Below are 26,201 nucleotides of genomic sequence, written 5' to 3'. Positions count from 1 at the left end.
ACAAAGGTTAAAGCCACCAAGAAAGGCAGTTTTTCAACAAGTGCAGCTCTGCTCATCACTTTTCAAATGAGCAATTAATAATTCATAACAATTAACTGAGTTATGAGTTTCTTTTTCAATATGTTTCTAAACATGAATAGATTAAATGGTAATTGCTATCAAATTTTATGTTCTAATTCATGTGTCCAATAAAAGTTTATCTTTGGGAACTCACTTTGTATTTCCCCTTGATATATTCATAACCAAATGCAATATACTGTATTAAAATATTTATTATTAACCTATCAAATATTAACCACTTTTAAATTATATGGATGAAAGAAAACAAATAGGCTACTTGTTTAAGTTTTCATGATTCTCTTTATTTTAATATGATTTGGATCTGTAGAATAATCCTGGTAAAAACTGGTGACAAGAGCTACAGTACGAGTTCCTGCCTCTTAATAACATTTTTCCAAGGCATATGTATGCCCTGGATTTTCCAGACGCCCTTATTCTATGAATGGATAACTGACAAAAACAAACAACAAACCGGGCTTTGAAGTCAAATTCCTAGGTTAAAGTTCACATGTATTATCCTCTGATTCTCAAACTTGAATATGCATAGGAACTACCTGGAAATCTTGTTAAAATGCAGATCAGTAAGTCTAGAATGAGGTCTGGGATTCTGCATTTCTAATAAATCCCCAAATGATGCTGATGATACTGAAGGATGTACAGAATGATCACACATTTAAGTTGTTAGAATCTAGATGACTGTGTGCAGGTTACCTAGCCTCTCTGAGCGTCAGTTCTTGTATCTGTAAAGTGAGGATAACCGCTAATAAGGTTTTATGCAAATTAAAAAGGCAATGTAAGTGGCTTGGCAGAGTTACTACATTCGGCGAGCACTCACTAAGTTGTGACCACTGTCGTCACTGCAATTAGGAGAGCTAAAGGGCTAAACTAGGATATCTCTAAGATGTCAACTCAGATATAAGATTTTAAGGTTATAGGTCAAACCACAGGTACCTATGATCACAAAAGTGAGCTAGAAAAGTGATACTGGAAGTCGGTCTTCTCAGATGCCAACACGTGAGGCACTGTCAGGTCTGACACCCATCTTGTATTCTCAGTCCTTATAAGAGGGCAGGGATGATACTATATTTGTCTCTTGGTGTTCAAATTTAGCAGAATTCCTGGCACATGTCTAGAACTGCTGCTGCTGCTAAGTCACTTCAGTCGTGTCCGACTCTGTGCGACCCCATAGATGGCAGCCCACCAGGCTCGCCCGTCCCTGGGATTCTCCAGGCAAGAACACTGGAGTGGGTTGCCATTTCCTTCTCCAATGCATGAAAAGTGAAAAAAAAGTGAAAAGTGAAAGTGAAGTCGCTCAGTTGTGTTCGACTCCTAGTGACCCCATGGACTGCAGCCCACCAGGCTCCTCCGTCCATGGGATCTTCCAGGCAAGAGGACTGGAGTGGGTGCCATCGCCTTCTCCGTCTAGAACTGCACTATTTGCTAAATGAGAGATCGTATACATGTGAGTAAATGAGTGACTCTGTGAACAAATAAATGAATTAGGCAACCCAAAGTGGGTCTAGTTTGATGGGGAGAAGAATTCAAAAGATTTAGCAAGACTTTATTAAGCAGCCCTTCCATTACTTTGGTTAAACTGAATTTAGTAATCAAAGATGACATAATGGGCAGAGTTTTTCTATCGTGCATGGAATGATCTGATCTCATTTGTTGTATATGAAGAACATATGGAACATGGCTGATTTAACCACGTTATATTAGATGGGCCTATCAATAGGTGAAGCACAGTTTTCTCCATCACCAGACACCAGACAGCCTTTAGTAAAAATCTGATAGAAGTCATACATTATATGTCCATATGTAGCTTAGCATCCTTTGCAAAATCAGCAACTTTAATTTTCATTTTAAAGAAAGAACAGGCAGGTGGCGACTAAACATCTCATAGTGATTATTTTGTAAATGTGTAGAAATATTAAACCACTATGTTGTACACCTGGAGCTAACCCAGCGATACAGGTCAATTAAAAAATATGTAGACACTGATAGAAATACATAAATGATAGTTATTTCTGAGGGGTGGGAATTACGGGTGATTGCTAATTTTTACTTTTTTCTTTTACATATTTCTAGTTGTCTGCAGTGAATATGTATAGTTTATAATATTAGAAGGAAAACAGCCGCTGCTGCTGCTGCTAAGTCGCTTCAGCTATGTCCGACTCTGTGCGACCCCATAGATGGCAGCCCACCAGGCTCCTCCATCCTTAGGATTCTCCAGGCAAGAACACTGGAGTGGGTTGCCATTTCCTTCTCCAATGCATGCATGCATGCTAAGTCGCTTCAGCTATGTCCGACTCTGTGCGACCCCATAGATGGCAGCCCACCAGGCTCCTCCATCCTTAGGATTCTCCAGGCAAGAACACTGGAGTGGGTTGCCATTTCCTTCTCCAATGCATGCATGCATGCTAAGTCGCTTCAGCTATGTCCGACTCTGTGCGACCCCATAGATGGCAGCCCACCAGGCTCCTCCATCCTTAGGATTCTCCAGGCAAGAACACTGGAGTGGGTTGCCATTTCCTTCTCCAATGCATGCATGCATGCTAAGTCGCTTCAGCTATGTCCGACTCTGTGCAACCCCATAGATGGCAGCCCACCAGGCTCCTCCGTCCTTAGGATTCTCCAGGCAAGAACACTGGAGTGGGTTGCCATTTCCTTCTCCAATGCATGCATGCATGCTAAGTCGCTTCAGTCGTGTCCGACTCTATGCGACCCTATGGACAGCGGCCCACCAGGCTCCTCTGTCCACAGGATTCTCTAGGCAAGAATACTGGAGTGGGTTGCCATTTCCCTCTCCAAGGAAAACAGCAAATGTCATTAAAATGAAAAAAAAAGAGAAAGAACAGAGGTGTGATATCTCAGGAAAGACCTCATAATATTATACATCTAAGTATCTTCCACATAAGTGCTAGTAAAAGCTAGATCAGTAAAATCACTGAAAATGCAGTGATTGTCATCTCTAAAACTGCCTCACTAATACATTGCCAAATTATTCTGGTAATTAGCCCTCCTGCAAACTCCCAAACTTTGTCTTTCTACATTCAAAATCTATGTGAACAATGTAGTTGTCCATATTATTGATTTTCATGATGAAGAATACAGATTAAGGTAAGACTAAGTCCATAGAGTCAATAATACTAATTAAAAAGAGGTCTAAGTGTGATTCTTAAAAATAATTGCATCGATATTTCATTATTTTTATAGTGTGTTGTCTTTGAGACATATGCTCATTTCCCCCAAAGAGTTGTAGCTTAGAAGAAATAACCACAATACATAATATTAATCCTACACTTTTGCAGAATATGGGAAGGAATATTGTTAAAAATACATCTTAGCAATTGTTCCTCTTTTAAAATACCCAGAGATGTCTGAACGATCTTGACTTTGAATTGTGATGATGAGTTGGGGACTGAGGTTGGATACAGACCATATGAACCATGTGTGGGTCTGAATTTCTGTGTATATAGGCCCGTTCCAGATGAAACCCAACTTTACTGGAATTTACATCAAAATAATCAATTGCCCTGTATTTATGCATGACTCTTCTCCACACCTTGCAGCAACAGATAACTGAAGGTTGACTGTAATTTTTAAAAACAGAAAACCTGACAAAGAGGAGATGGAAAGCATGTAGTACTTAAATTGAGATGGGGCATGACATTCCATCCCTGTAGGTAGAGCTTTATGATTTAGAATGCCCTGGGTTCAATAGATTTGGCAACGCTCACAAGAGCGTTAGACAGAAAAGGCAGGGGTTCACAGTACTGATAAGCGCTGTATTCAGAATAATTACCTCTGATATCAAAGTTGATGGTAAAAAAATAAATCTTGTATGTATGTTCTCTATGTATTTTTTTTCCCAGTGCCCTTGATGTTGTAGCCAATATTATTGCTGTGATTCTCCCTCAGCAGAGGTTTTTGCTGATATTCAAGGTGACGGGTTGTTCCTGCAGAATGCAACAGAACGATTCCTCACACCAACATGAGCAATCCTGATTGCATTATAGCCACTCTGACTTCACTTTCATTAGTTGCTGATTGTACTAAATTGATGCGAAATTGACTCGGCTGGCTGTTAAGTCTTTAAAGAGTTGACACTGACTATGTCTGTGATCTTGCTCTGGAAATTATATGGTCAAAGCCTTCATGTTTCTGAAAATTCTACCTTTTTTCTTAAGGTCAATTAGGGCCTTGTGAATATGAATTAATTAGACAAACTCTCTGTGATACTCATATCAAGACAGAGGACACACTTTAATGAAATGCAAGGTTTTTTTTTTTTTTCTTCTTGTTCTCTTTTGCTTCCTGCTTCATATTATCTCCATTTTATTTAAGAGGTCTTCTATTTCTTCATTTTTAACTGCTGTCTGAGCTTAAAATAAACCAAACTACATTCTGCAATCTGAATCCAGTCTGTGTCCTGTCTACTATGGCCTATGAACTAAGAATGGATTTCATGTTTTGTTAGTGATTGAAAAAAATCAAAAGAATAATAATTCATGGCATGTGAAATTAAAATTAAATTTTAATTACAAAATTAAAATTTAAAGGTCAGCAAATAAAGTTTTAATGGAACACAGACACATTCATTTCAGTGTCATCTATTTGGGGCTACAACAGCAGAATTGAATAGTTGCAACGAAGACTGTACGGTCCAGGAAACCTAAAATAATTACTGTCTGGCCCTTACAAAAACAGTTCACTGACTGTTTGGAATAAATCACCAAAGCCTCTGTCTCCATCTGCAAAGTAAAAATTATAAAATCCTAAGGATGCTATGCTGTGTGCTGTGCTAAGTCGCTTCAGTCATGTCCAACTCTTTGCGACACTTTAAACTGTAGCCCGCCAGGCTCCTCTGTCCATGGAATTCTCCATGCAAGAATACTAGAGTGGGTTGGCAAGCCCTCCTCCAGGGGATCTTCCTGACCCAGGGGTCAAACCTGCATCTCTTACATCTCCTATATTGGCAAGGTGGGTTCTTTACCACTAGAGCTACCTGGGAAACCCAAGAATGTTCTCAGCAAACTCAATTAGCAATAAATATTCACTATTAACTATTAACTGGTTTGCCACTTATTAGGTGTTTGGCTCAGAAGCATCACCCTTTATAAGTCTCAGTTTTGCTGTCTATAAAATAAGGGGAAAAATTATCTCCCTGGTAAAATGAGGTAGTACATACATGTTCCTGACACAAAATACACAATAAATAATTTCATTATTTTATATTACTTATTATTTCTCAGCAATTGATCCATATGGAAACATATGGGACCATTTTTGAGACTTCAGGATGATAGAATTTCAGATCAAGAAAAAGCCTTAGAACATCCAAACCATGTCTAAGATTTCACAGGAGGAGGTGCAATGAAAAGTCTGCGGTGGTCCAGCAAACAGTGCTTTAAGAGGTGGAGACAGTGATACCCAGATCAAGTCACTGTGCTGACTCCTAGACCTTAGTTATCAGGCACCCCCCATCCTGGTTTATCTGTGGCTCCTATACCTCGGAATTCTGTTCTTACGGTGGCTGAGGACTGGCCCTTCATTTAAATGAACACAATTCCCCTATAAGTCTCAAACAGGTTGGCACTTTTTCAACTGAGCTGATTTTCACACTTAGACATTTTCTTTATACATGTAATTTTAGAACACATTCACTAGGGTGTAAAGAATGGCTCATGGTGAAACTCCACTTGTGCACTGTCTAAAGTAAGGACAGAACTTCATGCATTGTGTTTCTGCTTGGCCTTCTGATCATCTCATTGTCAGAAAAGTCCAGGCTGCTGCTTTGATTCTGGGCTACTCATCGATACTTTACCTGAATTTCTTCATAAGCTTTGGCATTTCAGATAACATTCACTATTAAACTTGGATGGTTCTACAGTGTGAAATGGTAAAATCTGTGCATACTTGTCATTGTTAATATTCTCTTCAAATAAAGGAGTAAAAATTAGCATGGACCGCGAAGTAAATATGGAAAGTTGCTTAGCCAGGTCAGAATTGGGGCCCTCTCTCAGCTGATCACAGGTTAGCAGAGTAGTAGGCAAACCTCAGAATGTCAGGAGGGAGCCTGGAATTGCTTTTAGTATGTCTACTATTTGTTTTTGTCCTATGCCAAGCTTCAGCAATTCAAGAGCACTGGGATTTGAATGTATTCGGATATGATCCTACTGTGAAGGGCATTCTGAACAACTCACTTCTTTCAGCCTGCCTCATCAGCCATTGCTTCTGTGGTTGTTCCAAATGAGCCATTAGTGGTGTGAAGCATTAAAGCACTTTCCACCGCACAGGCGTAAACCCTGACTTTTCTGCTCATGGTGGCATTGGGCCCCTGATGTATTAGAGGCCGGTGGGCTTTTCCTACCAATCCCAAATTAAAGTTATATTAGGAATGAATGGAAAACAGAATTGTCACTGGAAAGTGATGGGCATTAGCATGACTGAGTGGTGTGGTGCCGTTCTGCTGAATCAGGAGAAATTTCACAACTGCAAGCAACCCTGGGTTTACTCTTCTAGTTAACAAAATGAACCATCTCCCCTCAGGAGGACAACCCAGCATATTTGTAATGCCTACAAATTGCCACCTTCTATCTTCTTTCTTTCTAATATTTTCCTTTTTAAATTATCTCCGGGAGGCTCCTACTGGTTCTATTTAACAAGCTCTTCTTTCCCACCCTTAGGAGTTGAAAACAGTAACATCAAGTGCCCTTCCAAGTATTTATTTTTCATCACTGTTATGTATGTGGTACTCAGCAAGGGAAATGAGACTAGCGTTCAAATTGATAGCAAGGAAATTAAAAACTTGGATTCAGTGATGCCATTCATTTTTAGCAGTAGACATATAAGAGCCCAATGAGTGAAGTCATGTGTCTAGGACTGAAAATACTCTGAAGCATCACAGACATTCCTCTTTAAGTGATATGCCACCTGTCAATGGATTCAACATGTGAGGTCAGCTGATGAAATGTGAACTGGACATTTCAATGGAACACAGCAACTAGCAAGAGACTGCAACCACAGCAACTGAAAAATTACAAGTTAGGTTCAAGGCATTTGCCCAAGGAAGTAAAATCTTCATATCAGAGAAGCAACTGGAAGCATCATTTTAATGATCACAAGTTGTCAGGATTGTAGAAATTAATCTCATAGGAAAAAAAATAAGAAAGAAAAATAAATCCCCTTGAACAATGGTAGCAGAAAAGCTATGATGGGAACCTATTAATCTCCAGGAAACAGAAGTTATGTAAGCCTTAAATCTGATTCTTAGAAATCAAAACTGAGGACTGAGAACATGACTAGTGAGAGTATGAGAGTCTGTCTGTTGGTAGAGAGATTATAGAGGGAAGCTGAGAGGCCAAACTGCGGTTCTTAACACAAACTAGCTGTGTCTCTCATTCTACTTCCTTTCTGCCCCCACAAACTTGGTCTGAAAGTCAGAGCTGGAAGCTTGGAGAGGCCCTAGAGGTCTTTTCACTTGAATTCTCTTTTAAGCAGAAACTCTCCAACAAGCATCATTCATAGGAGCTCATTCAGCTTCTGTGTGAGCTTTTCCAGAGTCTGGGGATTTATCATAACCCAAGGCATCATCCTGCATATTCTCAGACAGCTGGAGAGAATAATTTTTGGAAAATGCTAAGCTGAAACATCTTTCTCTTTCTACCCACTGGTCCTTATTCTATCTTCCTGAACCAACAAGTCTACCTGTTACATAACAGCCCTCCAAACACTGGTTGACATCTATAAGATGTTAAGCCACATGCTTACCAAACTGTTTAAACTCTTTCAAATGAAGAAATCCTTCATCAAAGACAAAACTCTCCTATATCACTGCTTTGTTCAAATGTTTTTTTTTTCCCAGTGACTGAACTCTTGCTATGGGCTGTCCAGTGAATGTTTCAGGGGAACTATAACCATTCTGGTCCTTGTTCAGTCTAAAATTATGTTAGTGTCTTTGCCACTCACGACAAAATGTTATCTGAAATTGAACATCTTTGCCACTTGAACAACTTGTTAACACAGTTCTACACCATTCTACATTTTTGCAGTTTGTTTTTATAGCATCAATTTGCAGCACAGTATCTAGCATATAGTCGGGACTTAATAAATGTTCACCAAAACTTCATAAGAAATCCTTATACAGTCACGATGGTTAGTATAGTTTTAGTTTTAGTCTATTGGAAACAATGCATGATTTTATTTAAAAAATTAACACGTGTGTTTGTGTTTTAAAGAGGGTCTAAGATTTTATTTTTCCCCCCAACAACATTTTGTATTTTTCTTGAGGTTTAGGACAATATCTCTCAAAGGCCTTTAATAGCATTGCTCTCTTATGTGACACTGTCATCTCCCTGCTATCAGTAAGTGGTATAAATAGCTTCCTGACTGCTTCTTCCACTCTTTTGGGTAAAGAAATTCTCATCAATGCAGTCAACAATTAGCAGGACACATCTTTTAGCAGATATCTTGATACGTGAGGGCTTCCCTGGTGGTTCAGATGGTAAAAAATCTGCCTGTGCAATGTAGGAAACCCGGGTTTGATCCCTGGATCAGAAAGATCCCCTGGAGAAGGGAACAGCTACCTACTTCAGTATTCTTGCCTGGAGAATTCCATGGACAGAGGAGCCTGGCAGGTTACAGGCCATGGGGTCGCAAAGAGTCGGACACAACTGAATGGCCAGCACACACATTTTTGATATGTGAATACCCCTATTTGGAATACTACAAAGCATTTAGATTTCCTAATTTGGCTTTGGACAATATCTATATCCTCTAAATGGTTGTACAGTCTATGAAACACACTCACAATACTTTTTCTATAAGATCTTTGATCTTCACTGAAAAATATTTCAGTCTCTAATTCACAGTGCAAGGCTATATCTTCTTGACATACATCACTCTTTTCTAACCATATTATGTATTTCTTTCAAAGTTTTACCTTTGAATATCTTTATTCCAAATAGGAATTACATTCCAACTCCATGACACCTGCATATTCATCGCTGTCATTAAAAGCTGGCATTCTTGATGATAATTGTGGTAGGCAGAGAAAAATATCTCCCCAAAGATGTCTATATCTGAATTCCCGGAACCTGTTCCCTTACATGACAAAAGGGATGCGATTAAATTAAGGGATTTCAGATGGGAAGATTATCCTAGATTATCTGTGTGTTCCCATTCTAATCACATGGGTCCTTAAAAGTAGAGACTGTGTCCAGGCTGCGGTTAGAGAAAGATATAGTGACAGAAGAAAAGGCACAGAGAAATGGGAAGTTTATGGCTTTGAAGGGTGAAGAACAGGGCCACGAGGAACAGAGTGCAGGTGGCATCCAGAAGACAGAAAAGGCAAGGAAGCAGACTTTCCCCTTACGGCCTGACTGGAATACAGCCCTGCCAACACCTTGATCTTAGCCCAGGGAGACCGTTGTTTGGCTTCTAAATACAGACCTGTAAGATGATAAATTCGTGTTGTTCTGAGCTACTAAATATGTGGTAATTGGTGATAATTTTCTAAGCAGCAGTAAAAACAAACAGACTTATTATGCATTCTCCGGAAGGTATACACCTAAGCAATGGAATTCCATTCCCCAACTTTCATTTTTCTCCTAAGAATAATTGTTGCCCTTTTAAAAATTTTGTGGTTTGCCACAATTTCTGGTTTTACAGTTTTACAAGACCATTTTTACTATATTCCGATCAAATTTAATTAGAAACTCTTCTTGATCAGACCACTGAGCTTCCTACTAAACACATGTTTTTTTGTTCTTGGTAATAGATGTACTGATCCCTTCCAAGAACACATATCTTGATACTCTAGGCCGTGACCCAGCAACTGACTCTCAGCCTTCCCCTTGCTGTGTATGCTTCGTTCTTGATTTCCTATATCTTCCAAAATCTTAACATTCAGCTATGTCACAAAATATTTTAACTTTAATCCAAATATTCACACTGTAAGTTCTCCTGAAAGCACCATTAGTATCCATACAAATTAGGTAACAACGTGGGGAAATTGGTGGCTTTAATATTATCTGATATTCCAATGTAGCTTATACTTTCTTCAGGAAGACAATACATCTCTTCATCAGCCCCACTGGTTCTGTGTGTAGGAATTTCCATTTCATCTTCCAAACAACAACAAAAAAAACCACCTTCCTTATGTCTAGTCTTCCTGGCACCCTTAACAAGTGTTTCGTTATTTTCTAACACATGTTAACCAACCACATTTTATGTGAAACATGAAACGTTACTTTTTCTTTAGAAGGTTCATCTTTATTCTCTGGTGGATTTCAAAGAGGTGCATAAAAAAAGAATCTCTCCTCAATCTTATTCTTCTGTGGAGCAACCGTAAGACTAAGTTCGATTCTGCCCGTCCTCCTTGACGTCTTTATATTTCTGCACTCTTTCCTGAACCACGTGCTCCATGCTGCCTGACGTCCATTCATTCTGGAGGGTTTCAAGTGTTTCCCCTTTTGGCAGAGAGACCAGTTTACATTTATGGCGCCTACAACCAGTGGCCCCTCAGGCAGAAAGGTCACTGAGGAGCCTAGAGCTCTTCATGTCCCCAGGTGAAGACAAGCAATTACTTTAGGGGTCACCTTTGTTTCAATCACTTGAATTAGTCTTGTGTCTGAGCAAGGGATTTTTAGAATCCCCTAGGTCAACAGTTTGATACTCAGTAGTGGCCATTCTTATCACACTTTCTGCACTATCACTCTACAATTAGCGTTAAACATGGATTCTTAAAAAAAAAAGAAAAAAAAAACCAAACATGTTCTTGACACATCAACTTGTACCTGGAAACTAATAATAACTGAGATCTTACTATGTACCATGAGCTCCACATTCATTATTTTCCATATGTGTTAGGTTCTAGTTTTATCACAATTTTTACATGAAAAATTAAGTTTAGGGAGTCCAAGTACTTTCTGCTAAGTCCTGTGGGTAGTAAGGCATGGAGATGGAATTCAGACTTGGGTCTGTATGACTCCAGAGCTGAAGTGTGTGCTCATTTGGTTCTATTCATAGGATGTAAGCAACGGTGTGAGGAACTGAATCTCTTTATTTTCTTGTACTTGTATTTTCCCAAGTACAAGTCCTGTGGGACTACAGTTCCACACTGCTCCTCTTGTCAGTCCTCTGGGAGACTGGAACCCTGTGTCTGGATGCCTTGGACTCTGTCCTGATCCTTACGGCAGCTCCTCCCTGGTCCTGACTCCCTAAATGTGCAGCTAATCCCTGCTCATTGCTGCCAAGGCCACCATCAGCCCTACTTGAACACTACGTTTTTCCTTCCTTGGTTTCTCATTGCCAGGTCACTCTCACTGCCACTAACAGTGTGGCCAACCCAAGGGTGGTCCAACTTAGGGCAAACAGAAGCATGTGTGCGTGCACATGTGATGTGAGAGGCGGCTGAGAAGGGAAGAGAGCAAAACAGATTGACCTGAGGGGCATTTCTGAATGCATTCATGTATGTGCAGACATTAGCAGTGATATGAAAAATACTTATCGGCCTACAAGCACTAACTAATTAGTATGGATACCTGCTCTAGTATTGGAGCAGGTGCTGAAGGCAAACCACTTTGACAAGTATTATCCTGTTAGATTTTGAGGATATCTAAGAGATTCCAGGGGAGCACTTAGGGGTCTCAATGCAATAGTCATTGACCAACTGGCAAAAGGATTTCTATATTTTAACACAGAATATCAGCCCTGTGTAGCTGGGTTGAGGGAAGAAAAGATTTCAGACTGAGATAAAATTATTGTGTGCTCAAAGGTGTATCTGAAGTCTGTAAATTTATATAGTAAATCCTGTCTCACCCTGTTCCAGTCCGTCCTTTACAGAGCAGTCAGAATAATCTTTCTAAAGCAGAATTGTATCCTCTCCTCTGCTTGAAACTGTATGGTGGATCCCATATCACCCCTGCAGGAAGGTCCTCACTTCTCTTCCCTGATGAGATAAAACTTCTTAGGTTGGCGTTCAAGACACTACCTGATCTGGTCTATGGTTGTTTTTTCAACATTTTACCCCCATCCCACCACAAACAACACACACACAACATGCATACTCCTTACCCTCTAATCATATCAATACCTTTTGATATTTCTGAAGCAGAGCATGTTAGCTCATGTACTCTTTTTGCCCAAGAAGTTCCATCCAGGAAAGCTTTTACTAATACTAAAGACTCAAAATGTCTTCATCTCTAGGATGCCTTACATCCCACCTGGGCTTCCCTAAAGGCATGCACATAGCACTTGGTCTGATTACCTTCTAACTGTTGGGTGCATGTCAGCTTCTCACTCCAGATTATGAACTTCACATCCACATGCCCAGAACAGCTATCTCTCTTTATCCTTTAGCCTCTACTGCTAGTTCAATACCTAATTTATAGTAGTTATTCAAGAAATACTCATGAGGGTAAAGTATTTACTCCTGTAATCTCACTGATCTACTTAACTAGGAGTTGAGGCACAGAGCATTTTGTACATTATATAGCACTTACGTGGTACATCCATGCCTAAATCCAGCCTTCTAATTCCAGAAGAAGAAATCTGATGACATTATATCTTTTTATAATACTCCAGAAATTAACACAGAAAAATCAAGTTAGGCCTTTTTGGGGCATACGTTTCTTCTAAGGCTGGATTTGTTTACTTTCTCTACAATATCTTTCGCTGATTACACTTCAGGAACTCATTCATTAGGTCCTGCTGCAGCAGGTAGCTAACATGAGACTTTCCCTTTGGAAAGGTGTGTCTTCATTATAAAGTCTCTCATTCCCTATGCTTTGAGTCTTCATGCTGGTCCCTCCTCTGTCTGTCTTTCTCTCCTCCTGACTGCTGGCCTTCTGTGGGCCTCTATATCTAGATGACAACTATCTCCTCAGTCCTGGATCCTCACGTTGTTTTGGGCTTCCCAAACTCATTCAGATCCTTAAAATGCTTCCTGGGAACCTACAGTGTGTATAACTTTCAAACGATGACCGTATCCAGAGCTTATGTACAGAAGTGCTGCCTGACTTCTGACACTATTTGACTCTTTTAATGACTCTCCAGCATGGTGAGAGATGCTCACTCTCCAGCTTCTAGATCCCTTCCTAACCTTGACCTGCTCAAAGCCCAATTTCTCAGTTATCACCACAATTTACTGATGCCCATGGCATTAGTATGGTAACAAATTTCACTTTGGCTTTATAATATGCAGAACTGTAGCCTCCAGTTAACTATACATTTCACAAGTAGCAGGTAAAATATTCCGTTCACCCCTGGTAGAAACTGGCTTTAGATAGTTCCTGCATGCTGACACTTTTTTTTTTTTTTCAAGTGAAAACTAAGCAAAAACTCTCTAGAGCTGTGCTGTCCAATATGGTAGACATATGTGTCTATTAAGCCTTGCAATATGGCTAGTTCTAATTGAGATATTCTGTAAGCAGTAAACATCTGATTTCAAAAGCTCTGAAAAAGTGAAATATATCCTTAATAATGTAACATTAGTTCTATGTTGAAATGATAATATTTCAGGGTTTTTTTGATAAAATAATTTGTTAAAATCCACCTCTATTTATTTTTACTTTTTAAATGTGGATAACAAAATATTTCAAGTTACATGCTTACATGATTTTCTATCGGGCTGCAGTCTCCAGAGGCTCTGTCTGGTGGCTCTTTAATATTAGTAAGCTGATTGTGTACAGATAGAATGGAAAGCTAGCGCAGAATTAAAAAGCAGAAAAGGTTGTGAATGACAGAAGGAAGCTTCTGCTCAGATTTTTAAATTTCTGTTCCCAGAATACACTGACATGCCACCTGCCTTGACAAGCTTTTAAGAAGGTCTGATAATCCTCAGAAAAATGAAGTTGAACCAAATGGCATCTGTGTAAAGCTCACTGCATGGTGCCTAACCTCAGAGGCTTAAAATCAACATTGATTTTCATCATTTATTTTATCCTGGCATTTAAATGTCCCTTAGATTTATTACCTTTAGGTTTTTGGTTCAGAGGCAGTGATGGGTATGATACAAGGGTGATAATAAGTTATGTAGATACCATTTAATTTATGAACTCTGGAGCTCCAGGGTAGTTCAAGAAATATATTAACCACATACACATCACCCTTCCTTCTGCGGTAAGGATTTCTAAGCTGGGTCCCTATTGTGCCACTTAATTTATGGTCTGGCCAGGTACATGGATCTGCATACAATATTTCAATATAAGTTGCTCCAACCATCAGAAGAAACGAAGATGGGCTTCAAAGGAGCCGGCTGGCCAGCTGATGGATTGCTCTCTCTCTCCTATATGTAGGCTGGGGCATTAAGTAGTTTTTAAAGCTTGTCAGCGGTTTGGGTCTTTTTCTGCTCTGAGAAGCTGCACGCACCAGCCTCAACAAGCAGAATCAGCCATGCTGCAGCAGGCAGAGGGCAGCTCCCAGAGTTACTTACGTTGACAGCCGTAGTGCCAGGAATTTCCCGGCAGGCACTCATCACACTTAGGCCCTGTTGTTCCAGTCTTACACTCACAAAATCCTGAGCCATTACAACGATCATGGACTGAGCCCAAAGGGTTACAATAACACTCTGTAGAAACAAGACAACACACAGGCTGGAGACAAGTCCACATGGCTTATAAGTTATCAATACAGGAGCGTCACTTACTTAAATGGATCACTTACAGAAAGATGTCCACTAATGAAATGCTTTGGCAAATATGGCTATTTCAGATCCATTTATTTATTTGCTCAGCCTTCCATGATAGCATTTTTATGTTATGGGAGGAAATCAGTTGAAAACTTCTAAGGAAATAAGACATCATGCTCTTCCCTGCTAACAGATTATAATGGAGGTTCCGTTTGTTAGGGCATTTTTAGATGGTTTAATGAATGCCATGAGAAGTTTGTGTATCAAGGATAAATCAATATGCCATCAGTGTAAAATCTGTTTTAAATTATTCAAACGAGCCTATCTGTTACACTCAATATTTGAGAACTGCTGAACATTGTAAAAGTGCAATATGAATGCACTTTGTTCATTCAAAGGCAGTTTTACTTTATGATTTGGGATGGTGCATTATATATATATTCATACTGTGTTGCAATCAGCCTTTAGATATTGTATCTGCTAGGCATGTTAGTATAGTTTTATGTAACTTAGATTAACAATCATGGAAGAAAAATGAATTTTGTAATCCTAAATAAATTTCAACGTATGCACACTTTGAGACTCATATCATTATAATGTCTGTGGACAGAAAAATATAACTTTGTGTAATAAAAAGTAAATAGAATAATTTCTGGATTCCTCACATAGTATTATGCAGGATATTTTTACTTCTGAAGCTCTGCTTTGCTTAAAGGGTGAATTAAAAATGAGAATTCCTTAGGCTTCCATTAGCTAAGAAAGCTAACAGCAGTTAGTTTGAAGCTTTTGGAATGTGTAAGCTGAAGTTTCTTTCTTTGTAATCCCACTGTATAATACTGGGCAAGTTATTATGCCCCTCTGTGTCTTGATTTCTCTTATTTTAAAATGGTATCACTAAGAGATTTTCATGTTAAAAATCAAATAAAATCACATGAAGCAACTAACCAAGCAGCCAACTACAAGAAACCCTGAGAATTTTAGTTTAGTATCTTTAAGTTTAGTGTCTTAAATTGGAAATGGAGATTAAGGGTTTACTGTTATATAGATAGGTCTAGAGGTGTGGTTCTGTCATAGGAACTAACCAGATAATTTCTTCAAAGACTGTGGAGTACCTTGGAATCATTATTTAGTTCATGTTAAGGGAATTTTGAAGTTCAGCACTCTTAAGATATAAACATTTGTGAGGCTGACATACATAGGTAAAACTAAAACTAAATAAAGTCTAAATTGCTATCTTCTTGTCTGGCTTGATTTATTAATTGGAGTTTTATTTTGAATTGGTGTTTTCTATTTTAATGTGTGGTGGTGGTGGTTTAGTTGCTAAGTGGTGTCTGATGCTTGCAACCCCATGGACGGTAGCCTGCCAGGCTCCTCTGTCCATGGGATTCTCCAGACTAGAATACTGGAGTGGGCTGCCATTTCCTTCTTCAGGGAATCCTCCCGATCCAGGAATCAAACCCAAGTCTTCTGAATTGCAGGCAAATTCTTTACCGACTGAGCTACAAGGGAAGCCCATGTATGTATGACAGTTGTTTAAAAAATTTTTAGATAGAAATTTTGTTGTGACTTTTAAAATGTTTATATATATATATAAAATCTATATATAAAACATACATATATATATACACACACACATAGCTATAGCAAAACTACTACAATATGTTTCTTACTATTTAAAGTATGTAAGTTGACAATGGACCACCAGCATTTTCTAAGACAGGGAGTAGAGTCACATCTGGTCAATGTGAATTCACATACTATGCCAGTATGTTAGCCTGTAACAACTGATTAATATAAGGTTTGAGATGTAAAAAATGTAAAATTAAAACAAATGTGGAGCATCTGAACCACAGCACACCTCAGTGGTTGCCATATGAAAGGTGGTAGGTGTAATGCACTCGGTCATGAAAATTAGTGACAAAGAGAGGTGGGGTCTACTCTACATTACATACAAAGTAATTTAGTTTTTTTTTTTTTTTTAAACTTTACATAATTGTATTAGTTTTGCCAAATATCAAAATGAATCCACCACAAAAAGTAATTTAGTTTAAAAATACCATTTCTGGAACTCAAGTCAATGGTAAGTGTTGCAGTGATGAGGATAGCCTTGGGGAATTATATTTTATTCCTTGCAACTAGGAAGGATATGTAGGACTACTAAACTAAAAAACATGAAATTCTTTAGAAGTCTGATTAAAAAGTTGTACTACAATTGATTTATAGGTATTAGAAATGTCTTGGGTTTGTTTTGTTTTATAGAATGTGCCTCTGACTACCTGATCTTGGGTTTCCAGGGGAATGAAAACAATAATACATCATAACTGAAGATGTGTTTAGTAGCAAATGCTGAGCCCTGCATTTCACTCTGATGTCAAGCTTGTTATCAGGGATTATTAGCAGTGATTACCCAAGGTCAGAAGCCACCTATCCAGCTTCCTGCTTAAATACTCGAGTTTATATGAAACAGAAGCATGCAAGGATGCCATTTTCATGGAACTGCTGCATCACACATGCATCTTTGGAAACATGGCTGGCATGGAATTTGTATGAAAATGGGTAAATCTGCCAAGAATCACAAAGCAGTGATTACTGTGACAACATGGAATAGCCTGCACTTTATATTTACCATAATATAAAATGATGCAAATAGTTTAAGACATCTATTTCAACACAGTCGTTATTTTGTCAAAGATAGGTGCTGTTCCCTCAAAACCAGGGTGGTGGATTTCATTGCCAATTGTCAAAGAAATGGCAAATGCCTTTTTCCCCCTTAACTATTAAGGTGGCTTCGATGAAGTTCAAATTTGCAGAGATTAGTGACTAATTCTGCGAAAGTGAATTCGGTAAACATCCATTCATTTTCATTAGTGCTTTCTATACAAAGTGGTATTAAAATTACCTCTCAATTACTTGTGGTGTATCTTCTCAAATTTAATTCTTAGTCCTACTGCAAGCCCTTTTAGGGAACTTAAATGCAGAAAACAGCAACTAGATTCCCGCTGCCCTATAGGGCGAATCTTGGCAATGGAGCCACAGGCTTCCAATGGCCTTCAGAGAGGAAACCCAAGCCTCAGCCTCGTGCTCTGGCAGCCTGATGGCTCTACCCTTGGCCCCTCAAGTGGGAAAAGTGGAATCTATAGGTCTTTAAGGAAGCTGTTGAATGTTCATAGCGACTCAAGAGACTGTAGCATATACAAGCTAATCAAATTTTTCAGTTCAGTCTTTAAAACAGTTTTACTTCTTAGGAAAAGGGCAACAATTTAAAGAATTTGGATATGTGAAGGGGATATTGTCGCTAATTTTAATGGTATATAAAAATACTCATATTTGTATTTACTGATGACTTTACTTGTTTGAAGAGTATAAAATACTGCATAGGGATATATTTACCTCGGTAAAATAAAACCTTTCTAAGTTTTATAATTTTAATTAACAAACTTTCTAGAAAGGGAGAAAACAAGGGCTCTTCATTTTTTTTTAAGTAGAAATAAAGAGAATAATGTATATTAAGCTTTCTATTCATCTCTATTTTACATGATTTAAAAGACAAAAGCTGAGTGGCTAGTTTCTTGTCTGTGTATAATCAAATATGGATTTATAACAGAACTACGCCTCTTAGAACTTGATAAGAGTGCTGGTTTTGTAGCTCACAGATTACTTTAGAATAGGAAAAGGGGAAGACATCATTAGAATAGAGTACTCTGAGTAAAAATATTGGGATGTTGTTAAGTTACCTGCTATGAGAAATTTTATGAAATAAAATCTTTTCTTGTAAGGTCTTTTTATTTGATTTATTTAAAATAATATGAAATTGCTATTGTAAAACATTTACTCCTTATTGTAATGTTTTGTGTCTTGAAAAAACTTATTAGGTTTTATTCCCGCGTTCCCGTGTTCCTATTTATTTTACCTTTCCACTTGTTTCCACATTTATAGTATGACATTTATATATTTTTACAAATGACATTCAGCAAAATGTAACTGCATCTGAAATTCAGACAGCTATGTGCCTTTTAGTTTTCACTAATATTCTCAAATCTTTGTAACCCAAATGTTATAAAGGCAATTGAACTTCTGTTCACAAGCTTATAGTAGAATTGCTGCTGTCATCCTAAAAGCATACCATAAGTAAAAGTCTGACAAGTTGAGCTTTGCTAATTGTGTCCTGGTAGTTGGGAGAGAGTTCAAGTATTGAAGTCAGGAAACTAACTCTTTACTAAGCTGTATGATTTGGGTCAATCTGCCTTACTTTTCTCAACTAGAAAATAGGGGAAATTATCAGTGGAATACTTACCACCACAATTTTGTTAATGAGGATTAAGTTAAAAAAAAATCACAAGTCAGTTCCCAGTTTACCACGTGTTTCCTGCGCATCCCATATGATACCAATTTGACCAGGAGTTCTCCATGACTTACCTAAGGCACACAGCTATTAAATAGCAAACTGGGACTTGAACCCAGCTCTCCAGCCTCTAAGTCCAGGGATTTCTCCACTAATTCACAAATAATAAGGAAGCACTTTGAAAAACAGAACATACTATAGACATGAACAGTATTATAAAACGACCCATTTTAACTGAAAAAACTTGTCCAGCTATTTTAAGTGACACTTGGCAAATACCTATACAACCTTGACCATCAAATCAGAAAACAATGATCTTAGAATTGCAGAATGGTTTGATGCCTTTTTTGATGAAAGGACCACCTTTCATTTTTCAGTTTGTGTATTCTATCTACTCTCTATGTGAAAAAAATCTACTTTTAACATTGGTTGCCTATATATAACCTATCGTCTGGTAATAGATACGTATCTACCCTTCACCATTTCGAATATATGCATTTCTCCAAAGTACATCATAAAGTGAAATTCCATTTCTTATTTCTTATTTTTCCATCAGCACCCTTTCTTAAAGATAGGTTCCTCAATGTAAAAGGTAGAAGCTTTTTTGTATGGGAAAGGCACCTGATTCTCTGGTGTTGACATGATCAGTAGTCATACAGGGTGGAAGGAATGCTCAAGGGAACCCTGTGGCCCTGTTTTTCCAGGGCTCATGAACTTTGGAAACTGAAAGAATTAATTGCCTTGAGCAGTTTTGAAAAATTGCTTCTCCTTTTGGGCTATAGGAAAATTCAATAAATGGAATTTCATTACTATGGATGGAAAAGTCAAGTAAACTTCTACATTACCAATTCCTAGTGGCTTTCAATTCCAAAATGGCAGTATTTTAAATCAATATTTGTTGATTACCAATTATTTACAAAAGCTTGTGTCTTAGTTTCCCATATCTATAATTAAAAATCTTATAATGAGTTTACATTTTAAAAGCAGAATGTACAACTTTAAGACTTTAAGATCAGGTTGAAATGACCAGGTTTTAAGATTTCATGCAAAAACAAGAAGACAAATAAAAAGAAAATTCTCTACCTCTTAAACATGATTTTTCAGCTCATCATCTTTAAAGCAGCAATAAAGAAAGGATTCAAAATACATCCCCCAACTATGATTTCAGCCAGCACAAGTGAATTTCAAGTCCACCACAAGGAGGTTTTCTCCATTAAGAAAGTTCATTCTGGCTCAGTTGTGGTGCAAATCACCAGCCTCTCCACCTTAAATAGCTCCCCATCGCTTGAAAGGCACAGAACAACAGCTGAAATTACAATGGAACTGACCTATGCACACATTCTCATCGTCCAGCTGTGCAGAAGCGTTTCTGAAGTAGCCCAGCCTGCATAACTCACAGTGCTGCCCTCTAGTGTTGTGTTTACAGCTCACGCAAATGACTGTGTTTAGCAGATCGATATAACTGCATCGATTGGAGTGGCCGAAGCATTCACAATCTTGCAAGGAAGAACAGAAATGTATACAGAGTGTATACAGTTGCAGAGTATCGGCACACTACATGCTCAGATAAAATGAGAAGTGGAAAAAAGATGGCGGAATGGCATTACATGTATGTGATTCCACATGACACATGGTGACCACAGGTGGTTGTGACTGGCATGGAAGTAGCATCTGTTTCAAGCAGGAGAGAAAGGTTGGACATTCAGAACATGATCCGAGGGTGTTAATTCTTGGCAGACAATATGAACAGAAGCATTTGCAGGTGTACACCTTTTAAAATTTGGGAAAACTTGTTTCCATTGATGCAAAAGTCTAATTTTTGCACATTAAAAACTTCACTGTCTTTGCATCACTTCCTTCATTTTCTCTTCATATTTGCAGTCTTAAAAAAGGAGGAGGAAAGACTGTCAGCATCTAAGGTCTGAGTCTGCCATCACTCACGACTCCTTTGTTTAGAGCCTTACTGTCATTTGTGTCAAGATAGTAACTCAGTCAGAGTTTCATAGAAGAAATCATGGCAAATTTAATATGAGTCTAGACAATTAAACAATTGTTTATTTTTGTTTCTTCCAATTGGTAAGAAGAGAATATGGCTTTTTGTAATCCTTTCATCAGGCCAAATCTGCATGTTTGCTTATGTGTGAGAGAGAATATAAAAAACAGGGAGATTATTGGTATGAAAAGAGTGTGCTTAAGATTTCCTTTTCTTGCAAGTTTTAAGCTAAGTCTACTCCAAAATAAGAGTCAGGCAGCTGCTGTACCCTTAGATTTCCCTTTGTCTTCCCAAAGTGTTGGAGGGTTAGGGGTGATGGTGGTAATTAGACAAGGAGTTGTGGGGAAGGGTGGACAGTGACTCAATTGTCTCTCTCTTGTATCTCAACCAAAGCAAGTTATTAATCTAATTCAACCCTTTAAAAAGAAAAAAAAAAAAAGCCTCTACTGGTGCAGTAGTTATTAAATCAGATAGAAAGAAAGTGTGAGAAGTAACTTGGTGGGAAATCTGTTTTGTCTTCTCAAAATATGGGGGTAGGCCTAGCTGACAATTATAAGGAAGGTCAACTATGAAACTACAAAACCTTGTTTGTCTAAAAATACCCCTCTCAATAATGTCTGGCTTTTATTTTATCCCACCAGCAAGCCAAAAAGTCACTATTTGAGCCCATTCATTCATGCAATAAATAATTTATTCAGTTGGTCTATGTGTTAGGTACAATGTAAAGTGCTGAATTACTCTTTTGCCCCAGAATAAAATTTTGAAAGCACTGCATTTAATGACCAGAGTAAAAATGAGTGTCATCAAAATGAATAAGGAAGAAGGGTGATTGGATTTTTATTTTAAATTAACATCTGCCACTCATCAGAATGGTATGGATTCATTTATATGACAGCCAGTTATTACAGCAGAATTGAGGGCAAGGTCCCAACAGAATGAAATCAAATTTGGATAGAAGCAGAGGAGGACATTGGAAACAGTGAAGACTGGGAGATACTTAGGAATAGGGTTAGCACCTTGGAGACCCCAGATGCTTAAGAGAAAGGCAAGAAGAACGGGAGGTTCCTGAAGGCAAGACCGTGTGTTTACTGCAGGCCAGCTTTGTCACTGTATGCTGGTGTACTGGGGATGCAGAGTGGGGGTGCGGATTCGTAGGAACCAGAGAGAGGAGAGTTCTGGAAGGAGGCCATATGGGAGGTGGGGTAAGATAATCCTGCAAATAGTCTAAGTCATGCCAAATTAATAATAATAACATCAACAAGAAAAATAATAAAATTACGTATCAGCAAATTAAATTCTCTTAGAAGACAAACATTTCACCCCCACACATTATATCTCCCTGAGTTCAGCCTAGTTTAGGCTGGCATTTCTGACTCCTTCAGAAACCCGAAGGGCTTCTCCAATTTTCCTTAGTTGAGGGTTTGGAACAGGGAGAATCTTTCTGGCCTGGAGCCAGCCCAGAGTAGTAGTTTCAGGGAGGAGACCCACATCTCAGATCTAATTGCTTCCCAAGGACTTCTTCAGAGCTGCCTGGATTTCCTGAGGAGTGGGCACGCAAGGCCTCAGGCTCTCCCTCTCTAGAAGATGCCCCTAAGTGGTTTTTTCTCTTCACTCAACCCTGCCCTAGGTTAGTACTCCATGCACCTAATGCAATTAATCCAGATTTTTTTCAAGAGAACCTTTTTTGGACATAAATTCATCCTAGGAACTTTTCAGAACCACACAGAAGTTAAGTTCTTGTTGTCAAGAAGCTTGTTTAAGGTAAGACAAATGTGCTCAGATAACTAGAAAAAAACAAGAGGATGTGCTAAAACACACACACACACACACACACACTCAACAACACACAGATACACAAAGTGATATAAGGAGAAATTCATTTAATGAGGAAAATTAGGAAAAACTAACTTAAAATTGAATCTTCTATGAGGGCAGGTAAGGTGTATTTTTTTTTAAAAGAAGGAGGAAATGAGCATTTCCAGTGAGAAGAATAGAGTGTGTGAAGACATGACATGGGGGAATAGGCGAGAACAGGGCTGGAACAGTTCCATAACACGGTTCCTTTCTGGGTAAGATCTGCCCAGCAGCCAACACTACATGCTGGGCTTCACCTGACAAAGCTTTATCCACAAAAAAAACACACGTCTGTAGACATTCAAGTTCAATAAAGACCCAATCCATGTTAGAAACTCACTGTTACCTACTATTCTTTGAATGCAATAAACAATATACATTTATATGACATTAACTATTTGTTTCTGGGTCTCATTTGAAAACCGATTTATCAATTTTGACAGGAGATTTAAATAATATAAATTATAGAAATAATTTATATACAAAACCGCACACAGCTAAACACTCAATATTATAAGCCTGTTTCAGAAGATACGTGGATATTTTAAATATCTTTAGAATCTAAGAAACAAGGAAATGGTAACTTTATTCCTTTAAAACTTCTAAGGTTCTTCTGAGACTTTGATTAATCTGTCTTCTCTGGCCATGGTATATTTGAGAATGCAAAATGAGAAAAAGATATTTGAAAGGGATTTTAAAAACACCAGAGCACTGTATAAATTCAAGACATTTCAAATGTAATTATTAAACTTCTATATTACTTTTCAGTTTTCTGTTAATTTCCCATTCTTTAGGAACTAGTCTTTTCACACAGGCACAGAATCCATGAATGATCATTAATGATACAGTTAGAGCTGCGCAATCTTATTAAGATCCAGAAGGGATGATATTAATAGTCCATAAATCGTTGGTCCTCTAATTCACTTACCCACCATTTCATCCTTTCCCTTTTTTTTTACAAAGTATAGAGTACATGGCCCATCCGTATAATCACTTCGTTTTATGTAGTCTTATCTCCCTCATCACCAAATTCCCACCCTCAATTACAGACTCCTGGGAAAATCTGATCCTGGTTAAATCCAGTCCTCTACTTCTCAATGTCTATACCCCAGCAGCTAAATGTGGCTGGGCCTCTTCCCAACTATTTCAAAACAAGTCTCACTTTAACTTCATGACCATAAACTTCAATAGGGCCCTCAGAGCTTTCTGGCAACCCTTTCCGAATCAGGGGGCTTCTGGGACACCATTCTCTGTTGGTTCATTTCCTTCCCCACCTATCACTGCTTTTCCGCCTCTTCTGCATTTTCTTATATCTTCTCAAATGTCTGAGGGCTCAAGCCTTGTACCTATTTGTTCTTTAGGCTAACCCAGAGCTAGGGTTTTTTACCCAGCCTCATAACTTTATAAAGCATCAATATACTCTGTGTGTGTGTGTGTGCATGCTGAGTTGCTCAGTCCTGTCTGACTCTTTGTGACCCCAAGGACTGTAGCTCTCCAGGCTCCTCTGTTCATGGTATTTTCCAGGTAAGAACACTGGAGCGGGTTGTCATATCCTACTCCAGAGGATCTTTCTGACCCAGGGATCGAACCAGCTTCTCCTGCATTGGCATGCAGATTCTTCACCACTGTGCTACCTGACTTTTCCAAAATAGTTATTTTCAGCCTAGACCAACTTCCCAGCTAGTTGGTGAGACTTTATCCAAACTGATATATGCAACTGCCTTCTTAATGGCTCCACTTAGACATTTAATAGATATCTCAATTTTAACATGTTCAAAACTGAGCTCATGGGTTATCCTTCCCAAATCTGCTACTTACATAAGCAGCCAGCCCTATATTTCGATAAATGACAACTCCATTCCACCAACTGGTTTGATCAAAATTCCTGGAGTTGTTCTTGACATAAATCTTGTTCTCATTCCCTTCCTCTCCCCCCCATGACCAACCAATCAGCAGATCCTCGTGACTACTCTTTTAAAATACATTCTACATCTCACCATCTCATCCTTAGTACTTGGATTACTGCTGTTGTTCTCAAACTGCTTTCCTGGTTTCCATCCGTGTGATGGTCTCCCTCACACGGTAGTCAAAGTAACTCTCTCCAAACTTAGATTAGGTCATGACATCCCTTTGCCCATAATCCTAATGACTTCATGGCTAATTCAGAATAAAAGGCAGAATTTCAGTTCATTTATTCCCAATTGATATGGCCCCTGGCTTCCCAGGGATTCACTACTGTCACACTCCTCCTCGCTCTCTGTACAATGCCTCCGTGTTGCTCTGCAAACATGCCAAGCACTTCCCCAGGGCCTTTGCACTTGCTGTCACCTCTGTCTGGCCTATTCCTCCCCTCGACTTCCCTGTGAATTGCTGCCTCACTTTGTTTTTAGGTCTCTGTTCAGAGAAAATTCTGTGACTACTCTATCTGAAATAATAGTCCCTGACCCAAACGCATTAATTGCCCCCTCCTCCTATTTAAATTTTTGGAGTATTTCGAGTATCTGAAAATTATGTTAAAAATTTCTCCCTTATATTTTGAATGTAAATACATGCATGCAGAGTGTGTCCATTTTGTTCACAGATGTAAACAGAATTCAACACATCGCTGAGCATATACTAAGTACTCAAAATATGTTGAATGAATGAATCAATGAGTTAGTGAATCAGTGAGGATCCTGAGGCATCTTCTTTTACAGAGGAAGACACAGAGGAAGGTTATGCTTAAATTCATTTCAAAAACCATAAGAGTCTGGCTATACTCCACATATTAAAGAGTTCAGAAAAACAGCAGTCATATATCAAGCTGTAACTGAGTTAGTAAATATTTTAGCTGAGAGTTGACTATATGTCTATACAGATCAATTTCAATAGGAAAAAGGAAATTCTCAAAAAATTGCTATGGTTTTACATAGCTTTTCAATCTCAAATCACACTGTAGACTCTATTTTATTTTTCAGGTATGTTTTGACTACTGTTAAAGCTAAAACATTTGTGTAGTGTGGCATAGCAATGCATTTTGATCGAGAACATCTTATACCAGGGGACAACAAGAATGAGGCCCAGGCCTGAAGAATATGGCGCTGAGTTTCTCAACCTTAGCACTACTGACATCTGGGGCAAATCATTCTTGGTTTTCCTAAATGTAGGCTATTCCGAAGCATTCCTGACCTCTACCCACTAGAGGCAATAGCAACTGCCAAGGTGTGACAACCGAGAGTCCCCCGGGGGAGCAAAACCCTTCATCTGACATACATGACATCATATAAGGCAGTTACGATGATATGTTACTTAAGAACTGGCTGATGCATGTGTTATAAGTT

General features: G+C 38.5%; 1 protein-coding gene across 11 annotated transcripts in view; it reads right to left on the bottom strand.

Moving 5' to 3' along the window:
• The window catches only part of NTNG1 (netrin G1), a 372,900-nt gene that overhangs the window by 38,530 nt on the left and 308,169 nt on the right, over window positions 1-26,201 (bottom strand). For 3 of the 11 annotated variants that reach the window (XM_086391501.1, XM_086391499.1, XM_086391500.1), the window contains exon 6: window positions 14,498-14,632. The exons of 6 other annotated variants lie outside the window; for them this stretch is intronic. In XM_086391501.1, coding sequence (XP_086247627.1) covers window positions 14,498-14,632 — 135 coding nt within the window. Of the gene's footprint in view, window positions 1-10,261; window positions 12,014-14,497; window positions 14,633-20,362; window positions 20,531-26,201 lie in introns of those variants that run through there. 2 more of the 11 variants (XM_086391509.1, XM_086391505.1) reach the window with 2 other exon arrangements.

Source organism: Bos grunniens, chromosome 3 (genome assembly GCF_055505025.1).
Source record: "Bos grunniens cultivar Pamir isolate PY7600 chromosome 3, Bosgru_T2T1.0, whole genome shotgun sequence".
Lineage (NCBI taxonomy): Eukaryota > Metazoa > Chordata > Mammalia > Artiodactyla > Bovidae > Bos > Bos grunniens.
Note: the sequence above shows the minus strand (reverse complement) of the source record. Positions and strands in the feature narration are given on the sequence as shown.